Source organism: Malus sylvestris, chromosome 9 (assembly GCF_916048215.2).
Source record: "Malus sylvestris chromosome 9, drMalSylv7.2, whole genome shotgun sequence".
Lineage (NCBI taxonomy): Eukaryota > Viridiplantae > Streptophyta > Magnoliopsida > Rosales > Rosaceae > Malus > Malus sylvestris.
In genome coordinates this window covers 19,777,454-19,788,105 of record NC_062268.1, presented here as the reverse complement: position 1 = coordinate 19,788,105, position 10,652 = coordinate 19,777,454, and the positions used below count along the sequence as shown (strand labels likewise).

Genomic DNA, 10,652 nt, shown 5'->3' with positions numbered 1-10,652 from the left:
CCCTTTACTGTAATAATTCCTGTAACCGGTGGTTTTTTTTTTTTTTTTTTTTTTTACTCCAAATTCATGTCACTGATTTAGCTATGATTTTCTATAAAATAAATGTAAATAGGTTTGTTTGAAATTGTGTAATGCATGTTGTATGTATGATTTTAAAGACTGAGCTTTGGACGAGCAGAACAATGTTTTGAGTGGTTGTACGTAGTCAACTTGAAATATGTCTCTATTGAAAGCTATGTGAATAGACAACCCATCAAGTCGTTCTCCTAAAATATCATTCTCTTTCTTTTCTTCACTAATTCTCTCACTTCACTATTGTTGAAATATCTCATATCGATCGTATTTTTGAGAAAAGAAGAGTTTTAATATCCTAACTTCACTCCAATCCAATTAATATCAAAACATTTCGTCATAAAACTCCACACTTAACAACTATTTCTCTACTCTATCAATTTCTGTTTTATGGTATTCCTCTTCTGTTCTTTCTTCCTTCACCGCAACTCAAACGTCACAGAACTCGTCCTCCTCGCTTATGGCAGCTGTTTCTTCTCTCCTCACTTCTTCCAATACTTCTCACCTATTCACCACTCAAATGGACCGCATAAATTTTTTGTGCTGGAACTTGGAAGTCACAATTCCAAGATGTCCTTGAGTTACATAACCTTGACCAAGTTGTCACCACTGCAGCTAGCAATACCTCCAAAGAAATTACCTGATGGCACCATCAATCCCGGCTTACTCAAAAGACAAACTTGTCTTTAAGTTGGATCAAAGCTACTGCATCCCCGTCGATCAGGACTCTTCTAATTCCCTGCACATCTGCTTATGAAGCCTGGACTCTTTTGGAAAAGAGTCTGTCTCCTCTTTCAAGGACCAATGTGAGAACCTTGCGCGATCAGATTCGCACTCTCAAGGACCCTGAACAAGCTGTTTCTGTAGAAGTGCAGCAACTGCAATTTCCAATATTATACTTCTTGGTTCTTAGTGGTTACCACGACAATGAATATATCTGTGCATGTTCCAAAAAATGCAAATCTAATTTTGGTAGTGCTCTCTACCTTATTTATTATCATTAGATGAATTTAAATTTTAAAATTTATATCCGCTACATATATATCAAAATTCAAATTCATCTAAAAGTAATAAATATGATGGTGAACATTACATCATTACTACTTGAGAGTGGTGAGAAAAAAAATTCTCAAATTTATATGAATATAACTCAATGTATGCATGACCAACAATGATTATATACATGCATGATTTAAAAAAAAATGCATATTAATGTTAATAAATAAGAATATTAGACTCGACATGTTACACATCTCGGAAGTAAAAGTCATTTTATTCAAAAATATTATCCATACCATATATTTGTTTCATCTCTGCAATATAAATAGATGAAATGAGTAGCGTTACTCCAATTTATATACACACTAACACAGTTAATAAAATGATTACGGTTTTTTATGAGTAATTGCCGCCAATAAAGGGAGTGAAAGGTATATAGAATCCGTGAAGCCCAAATTCTCACTCCCTTCATTCATCCCTCTCACCTTCTCAGTTCTCAGTCTTTTCACTCCATAGATCTCACAATATTCACAAGAACCCCACTTCCCTCTGCAAAAATCTGCAAACCCACAGCCACAACTACCTCAAAACCATGTCCAGATCCCCATCATACTCCATTTCCCGACCCCCATCATATCCTCTGAACCCCAAAACCTCACCGCAGACGAAACCGAAGATGGCGAACTTGAAGAGCTCCTGGCGCCCACCACAAGGTCCTCGGAGGCCGAGCTTTTATCCAATGCACAGAGGATTGTTCTGGAGCTTAATCATGACAATACCAAGAGGGTTATTGAGAACAATGAGTTTGTTCTGGTTCTTGGTTATACTCCTTGGTGTTCCAGGAGTGCTGAGCTGATGCCTCAGTTTGCTGAGGCTGCCACTGCGCTGAAGGAATTGGGGAGCCCCCTTTTGATGGCGAAGATTGATGCCGAGCGGCACGCGAAAACTGCCTCGTCTTTGGAGATCAAAGGGTTCCCTACTCTGCTTCTGTTTGTCAATGGCACCTCCCAAGCGTACACTGGTGGATTTTCTGCGTGAGTGGCTCTAAAAGTTTATCAAGATGTTTAATTGGGAATATTTTATGTTAACTTGATTTGAATATGGTATGTGAATCATTTTTTTGGCCAGTTACTTATATTATAAGTTATAATTCAGATTGTGTTTTGTCATTTCTGTTATCTGTATGCTTATATATTGTCCTTGTGTTTTGCCATTGCCGTAAATTACATAATTTATTAGTTGAGTTGTTCTAATTTATTCGAGTAACTTTTCGTTTAAGGTTTAATATCAGTTTTTCCTGTACATTACCCATATATCTTTGAAATCATTTGTATGCAGTACCAGTATTTCGTGTGTATGGCTAGGAATATATGTACCAATTGAGTTGTGCATTTCCATTAATGTGTTTGTGGGTGCAAATTGTGATTCAGGGAAGAAATAGTGATATGGGCGAGGAAGAAAACTGGTGAACCTGTTATTAGGATAAGCTCGGTGACAGAAGCTGAAGAATTTCTCAAGAAGTCTGACATATTTGTTGTTGGTTTGTTTGAAAAGTTTGAGGTATGTACATTGTTATTGTTTTCAAATTTCTCTTAGAATGCTAGACCTAGGAAATACTGAAAACCTAGGATTAAGTCTGGAGTTAGTATGAGGCCTCTGCCTTGATTGTGTATTTTGTTTGTACATTATGGATATTTTGGGCTTGTTTGTTATCAAAATTATTCAGGGGCCTAACCACAAAGAGTTTGTAAAAGCAGCGACAGCTGACAATACAATCCAGTTTGTAGAAGCAAGCAACATCGAGGTTGCTAACGTTCTCTTTCCAAATATGAAACCAACTAGCCTTTTCCTTGGAATTGTGAAAAGTGAGCCAGAAAGATACACTGCATATGGTGAGTTGCTTAATTTTCTTACCGAAGGTGATGAAATTTTTGTTGTTTTCTTACTTGCATGTGCAACTTGGCCAATGTATATTATATTTTTATTAATCTGTCTCAAATAAATCAAGTTTAGATTCTGTAAACCATTTACGAGACTTATGTATGACTGTGTCAACTTGCATATTTGACTGTACTTGGTTTACATTCGATGAATTTTTTGCAAGTCAGGTAGAACAGGAAGAATTACTAACATAGTTATTCTTATTCATGAATGTTTGGCTTTGCATAGGGGACCTTTAGAGCGGATGAAATACTGCAGTTTCTGGACCATAACAAGTTTCCGTTAGTTAACAGACTTACTGAAGCGAATTCTGCAAAAGTGTACTCCAGCCCTATTCAAATTCAGGTCGTTGATTCCTCCGGTACATCATATCTTCTTTTACGGTTGAGCTGCATACACATCCACATTTATATACTTTTTTTTTAGTCCTGTTACAAATGAGATTTTGAAGTCTGGACAATAGTAAAAGTACACGATCATGTATTTTATCAATAAATAATGCATACAAAACAAGATCATGCATAGAGATGGCCTAGATGACTCAAAATTATAAACGAAAAGTAGTACACATATTGGATACAATAACCAGAAGATATATTTAGGTTTTTTTCTAAAAAACTGGCAAAAACTGTTCTTCAGGTGTTGCATTTCTCTTCCTTCTGGAATTTGATGCTTAAAATTAGAATTTGTTCTCCGTCATTTAATGCAAATCAAACATCAAATCATATTTGCATACTTACGTGACCCTCTAAGCATTATATCTTTCTTTAGCTTGAGTCATATTTAAAGAATTAGAAATGGAATGCTAATGACTGTCATTTAATATCTCGCTTTTATTGTTGCACAGGTTCATGTTTTTGCAGACGCAGATGACTTCAAGAAACTTCTTGAGCCTCTTCAAGATGTTGCTAGACAGTTCAAGTCAAAGGTATGCAAATGGACTATATGTTGAAGTAATTGTGTGAATCAGTTAAATCTACTAATGCTTTTCCTCTTTTATTCTCTTGATCCAGATACTGTTTATATTAATAGACATTACGGACGAAAACCTTGCTAAGCCTTACCTAACGGTATTTGGGCTTGAAGAATCAAACAGCACTGTGGTCAGTTTCCCAGTTGTGACCTACACCTTGACCGTGAATTCTTTCTATCAAGGAATTTGCTGCTAAGGCTACTTCTAATCAGGTTTTGTCTGTGTTCTGCACAGGTCATTGCTTTTGATATCAGAGGGAACTCTAAATATCTGTTGGAATCAGATCCAACACAAAGCAATCTTGAAGTAATAATCTCTCACGTTTTGAATTTTCCTCCTGAAGATTATCTACCTAGACTACTGATATTATGAATTGGATTTTGTAGGAGTTCTGCTCAGGGCTTCTACAGGGTACTGTATCTCCACACTTCAAATCGCAACTAATACCTGATAATGTGAGTCTTGTTTCTCCTTAAAAATGATTTTTTGATCAATGATGGCAATTTAATTTTGGAATTCTACCTTAGTTTCTTTTCTATAACTTTGGACAATAGTTGGTTGTTTTGGTTCCCATTGTTACATTATCCTTAAGCCAAAATCTTATGTTATTCTGAAGCTGATCAACCAACCAAAACCGTACTGCAGAGTGCTGGTTTTACATAGCCTTGAAATGGTAAATATGAAAGCACTTCCTGCAACGTTGTAGTTCTATCACATTAAATGCAGTACTAAATCAGCTCACAAAGCTGGGAAGTGTTAGTTATATTCAAGTTAATAGTCTATATTATTATTATTGTATAACAAAGTTTTGATCTCACTTCGGTACTATTCTGAAAAATGCAGAAGAATGAAACCGTCCTGAGCATTGTAGGAAGGACATTTGATGACTTGGTTTTAAATGGTCACAAGAATATATGTTGTATTGTATCACAAAGTTTTGAACTCACTTCTGTACTATGTGAAAAATGCAGAAGAATGAAACGGTCCTGAGCGTTGTAGGAAAGACATTGGATGACTTGGATGAAACGGTCCTGTTAGACCACGGCTAAGCATGTACAAAAGTTGGCTAAGCACTTTAAAAGTTTGGATAATCTACTCTTTGCAAGAATAGATGCGTCTGCGAATGAACATCCGAGACTGCAAGTAAGTGTTCTTTTTTACATCATAATTTGTTTTTGTGATATTGGGATGAAAACCTTGCTTTTTATGTAATCCATAACCTTGGACATTGGATTAGCTAGAGCATTTATGTAAGCTCTCAATGAACACTTGGAAGCCCGGTGGTTGTCTTTTTTGTTTCAAATAGCTTGACGAATAATACATTCCAATGCTTTCTGTCAATCCTCTGAAAATTGCGCGATACATTATAAATAAAAGAAGAGGGTGTCGGGTGTGAATCACAACGAATTTTACAACTCAGGAACATTATCTATCAATGAGAACTGTCCCTGGCCATGAAAGTTTCAGTTGATGAGATGCCAGAGTGATGATTCTGAAATCTATCTCGGTTATTGTTGTTTGTTATTTATTTGTTTGGTTACTGTTATTCAGGCAAGCGACTACCCAACGCTCTTGTTATACACAGCCATCGATAAAGCCAACCCGGTAATTAGTGATTACAACAAATCCCAGTTTTTTCTGTTATGATTCATGTGTGCTCTATAGCCAACTTATGCAAGAAATTGTTTTCACTGTGCAGATCAAACTTTCTACAAAATCGAGTTTGAAGGACGTGGCCACAACCATCAACAAACATTTGAAAGCCAAAGATAACGCCGCTAAAGGTGAGTTATAGAAATATATATTGAATGTTATACTTAAGTGATTTATAACTAAAACACCGAGGAAATCGATAGGCGAGAGGAATTGGTATATATTTAGTCATTTACTGTGACATTCTTATCAAAATCACTGAGATTCAAGTTAACAAAGATTTTACTGCAATGCTTTTAATGTGGAGAGGATCCAAGAGTTCCGCAAACTCGGGGACTAGTTGTGATGAAAACCCTTCATTTATTTACAAGACATTTGTCACTTAGCACACTTAGCACTATTGCATAATGGTATTATTTTCTGTTTATATTGACTTCAGTTGATGATAAGTTGAAAGCAAAATTGTTAGTGTTAGCCCTTTGTATGATTCAACCCCAATTTCTCACCCCTTGACGTAAATATATAATTTATAAAATAAAAAAAATCATAAGACTCATTAAAACACAAGGATTTTTATGAAGAATTAACCAGAAAATATCATCAATCAACAGTTTCAACAAGAACATTTCCGAAATTCTAGAAACAACGATCCTTTTTTGGATTGACAAAAACAATTATTGAACAAAGGCATCTGTGGCAGCGGATGAAACTATGTATCCACTGGTCATCATGTCCAGTTGCTTAAAGCTATTAGGCCACTGGTGTCAACAATGGTTTCTTCAAGAAGTGAGCCTCAAGATTCCCAACCACAAGGTCAGCCATGGCATTGCGAGTTTCTACCGTGCCGCTTCCGACATGAGGCAAGAGGACCACATTCTCGAGAGCGAACAGCTGCTCGGGTACGTGGGGTTCCTTCTCATAGACATCAAGCCCCGCCCCACCTAACCGGCCTTCTACCAGAGCAGATACCAACTCAGCTTCGTCAACATGAGGACCTCTCCCAATGTTGATGAGAACACCCCTTGGTCCCAAAGCATTAATGACTTGGCGGTTGATAATGTGGCGGGTCTCTTCGGTTAAGGGGCATGCAACAACTAAAACATGGCAGTTGGCGGCCAACTCCACGACAGTTGGGTAGTATTTGAACTTCGAATCTGGCTTTTCTGTCCTGGAAAAGTAAGCAATTGGGCAGCTAAAAGCCTCGGCTCTCTTCGCAACTGCTTTGCCAATTCTTCCGAGACCGATGATCCCAACAGTTTTCCCGGTGAACTGAAAATGAAAGGGAACTATTACACAAGAGGGGAAACAAATATATCATATGGATGAAAAATTAAAATCAAGAACTCAAGGCTTTACTGCTGTACATAGCACATAAACTAACAAAAACGTGCCAAAATCCTTCAAAGTTGAAACGATACATGAAAGAAGGAAAAGCAAAAGAAATACAGAGCATTGAGATGTAGTAAGTCCATGATATTAGCAACGACAAAACCACACAGAGGAACACAATGGATAGAAAATTTGTACCAGTTAGTTCAAGAATTGGAACGGAAATCTTTTTATTCTCTCTTATGAGACGTGCACAAGCTACTAGGAAAATTTCAACCGTTGGAAACTCAGAAACTCCAATAAGATACTAAGAAAATTTTCAGTACATCGAAGACTAGCAGGCAAAGCAGCGAGTAAGCAAGCAGTTGCAACCAAAGATATACAAAGTGATAGACACTCCACAAATAAAAAGGCAAACAAAGTGTATATGCAGACAACAATGAGAAGCAAGCAATCAAGAACACAGTCTCGTGCGTCACCAACAAGAACCTCTTCATACAAGAACGAGAAACAAACAACCAACACCGAGTACCATCTCTTTCCCCTTTCCCTTTGGTGATGTCATCCTAAATACATCACTACCAACAGAGAATTGAACGCATCTTTCACTGAGAAATGTACTTTGACTGACTGAAAATTTACACAAGCACAACACGTTCGTGTCTTCGAATACAAAATTAAGCAAAGAACATCAAATTCAGGACTTCACCCTCTTTCCCTTAACAAGCAGCTTTAGCAGGAACCACCAGTTCAACAGTTCAACTGTTGTTCCTTAATCTTTTCCCCTTGACTTCAACAATTGGTAAATTTTTTTTACCATACTCTCCAACAGGGTATTCTACAAATAACACCATAGTTATCGTATTCATAAGGATTCCATGTAAAAACAAAGTTCCGGCTGTCGACTACTTGACGCCCTCCACCTCCTCCTTTATCCGGCCTTGGGACCCGCAGTGTAAGATAAACAAAATTTTACACTTACCCTATACCACAGTTAACACTTCCAAAATTTTACCATAACTTCAAAAATAGCCCATCAACTCACCCTCAAATCACGAGCAGCACAATCAAATATCAATACCCATTCAAACCAATAAAAATAAGAAAAGCAAATAAACCCTATTGCAAGTAATTGAAAATTAAATAAAAAAATAGTTGAGAAAAAAAAAAACCTTGGTGGTCAACTTGTAGCCGCCCTTCTTCCACTGCCCACTCCTCACATACCGTTCACTCTCACAGAGCCGTCTCAGCACCGCCAACGTCAGCCCAATAGCAAGGTCCGCCACGTCATCAGTCAAAACGTCGGGCGTGTTGGTGACCCGAATACCCTTTTCCTTACACGTCTTCAAATCGACCTTATCGATTCCGACGCTGAAACTGGAAATAATCTCCAGCTTCGGCAGAGCGGCGATGAGCTCGGCGTCGGCTCCGGCGGAGGCGTTGCCGACGATGGCGCGGATGGAGGTGGAGTGATCCTTGATGAACTGGGTTTTGTGGGGGACAGTCCAGGGCTTGAGGAGGTTGAAGCGCTTCTCGAGCTCCTGCTCCAAGTAGGAGGACATGGGGATCGGCATGAGGACGCCGATGGACTCCATTGTTGTGGGATTTGGAGAAATGGGGCTTGTTTGGTTTCGGGGTTTGTGCCGTCCCCGTAAGGATTGGAGAGGATGGGATTTGAGAAGGTGGTGGTCGTGGGATTATGGGAAGCTTTTGGTAGCGATGGGTGGCTTGTAATGTCCGTGGTGATCGGGGAAGTGGACAAGAGAATCACTACGTTTGGTTAAATAAATAACACAAAATGTGAGTGTGCCCAAACGGTGCTTGAATAGAAAAATTATAATAAATTAAAGGGTTAAGAGACGTGTCATAGCCACTCAATATTCCGGTCTAGAAGTATTATTCTTTAATTGGAAGTAAATGATTTTAGTTTCGAATCTTGTGGATGACGAATTCGATGCTAAATTAGGCTGTAATAAAAAAAAGAGGTGTCATAAAATTCAAATATTTTTGTCTTTTTTTTTCAATTAATATTATATACACTAAGAGAGATTAGATGAATTTAATCTCATAAGAGGCTAGCAATAATGTGGTTCAAATTTGCCTTTTGAGAGAATCGAACTTAAGACCTCTCATTTACAAGTGATGAGAGATACCACTAAATCATAGTACTATGTAACAAATATTTTTATTTTAAGTAGTTTGGAATAGCATAATTTTTAAAATAGGTAGGTTTTAATCATTTTACCATGGAAAATGGGGGAATAGATGGAAACTTTAAAACAAGTAATTTATATGAGCGTTGATCTACTCCAAATTAGACGAATGAAGATTCAAATTTGGGTACAGAGAAGCAGGGACGAAGTTAGAAAATTAATTCATTGATGACACAACTAACTAAGTAGTGACGGATGCAAGAGAATCGTCATTGCATCCAACAATAGTGCGCACAATTGCCAAATTTTTTTTTTCAATGTTTTTGACGAGGCATTTTGTCAATTACTTGGGCAATAGCATTGGGTGCTTAATCTCTTTAGTTCCTTTTAATTGTATATGTGTGTGTCTATATATATAAACACTAGGTGCTAATCCGGCGGCAAACTGGATTTTAGCACTTAGGTGACTAGACAAGTTTTTAAGCGGATTTAAGTAAATTTATTATATATCATATAAATAAATATTAAATAATACATTATATTATTATTTTTTTAAATAATACAACATTTATAAAGAATGTGAAATTTTAAAATAAACATAACGAAAGCCTTAGAGAAAAAAGAAGGAAGAAGGAAATAAAAAGTTACAAGAATAAATAAAACAATCCTTCAAAAAGGTAAATGAGTAAATAAAGTTAACAAACGATAAAAAAAGATGGGTTAAGAACAAGGAAGAAAATATCGGTAATATCGGAAATATCGGTAGTCCGAAAACACGGAAATATCGATGGAAATATCGGTAAAATATCGATATCGATAAAAATTACATAGAAACCACGGAAATTGTAAGAAAAACTTGGAAATTTTTATTGAAACTTTGTAGGATGTTTATTTAGTCAATTATCTATTAGTTTATCACAAAAAATTGGAAGGAAATGCATTGCATGATGGATTTATCATTATCAAGTTGATTATATAGCGATCTGACAAACATTGTGAGTATAGAAAATATGTAGTAATTAATGAAAGAAGTCTAAACACACCATAATCATTTATATATAATGAATTAGTACAATATTTTACACTTTAGTACCACATAGAGTTCCTATGAGGTTCAAATTTTTCACTATCTTCATCATCTCTATGTGTAGAATGAGTGTATTGTGAAGAGTAGTTATCAAATGATAAATCCCCAAAATAGTTTTGCATGTAATTGTTAATATGCCACCCATATGGATCCGAGATTGGTTGAGGTTGTCCATAAGAAAAATCATTTGAAGATTGAGCCTGGGATTGTTTCCATGAATCGCTCGATTCCATCCCAACAGGAATGGGATATGAAGGGTAGGGAAATGGTTGGTTATGAGTATAACCATAGTTACTACTTCCCAATCCAACAGAGTCTGAAGTTCTAGATAACGAGTCATCTTCTTGACTTGACAAAATCCCCTTGCCTCTTTCTCTGCGAGTATAATCCTTCCCTATGGCACCAATTCCTGGTCCTACCCGCCTACTGCCATGGTCATCATCCT

At 36.9% G+C, this 10,652-nt stretch overlaps 1 protein-coding gene and 1 pseudogene across 1 annotated transcript; one reads left to right on the top strand and one right to left on the bottom strand.

The window, feature by feature from the left end:
• Positions 1 to 1,453: 1,453 nt before the first annotated feature.
• LOC126633864 (protein disulfide isomerase-like 1-6) lies at positions 1,454 to 6,065 on the top strand (annotated as a pseudogene).
• Positions 6,066 to 6,194: 129 nt separating this feature from the next.
• On the bottom strand, positions 6,195 to 8,777 carry LOC126634562 (glyoxylate/hydroxypyruvate reductase A HPR2-like). Its single transcript, XM_050305083.1, has 2 exons — positions 8,140 to 8,777; positions 6,195 to 6,907 (listed from the first exon to the last, which is right to left on the bottom strand). The coding sequence occupies exons 1-2, from the start codon at positions 8,560 to 8,562 to the stop codon at positions 6,389 to 6,391; spliced, it is 942 nt and encodes a 313-aa protein (XP_050161040.1). The 5' UTR covers positions 8,563 to 8,777; the 3' UTR covers positions 6,195 to 6,388.
• Positions 8,778 to 10,652: the final 1,875 nt, after the last annotated feature.

Bases quoted from the DNA above. Each gene is read 5' to 3' on its own strand.
- LOC126634562 (XM_050305083.1), bottom strand. From the start codon at position 8,562: ATGGAGTCCATCGGCGTCCTCATGCCGATCCCCATGTCCTCCTACTTG. The intron at 6,908-8,139 runs GTTTTTTTTTTT...TTTCATTTTCAG, and splicing joins GCTACAAGTTGACCACCAAG to TTCACCGGGAAAACTGTTGG.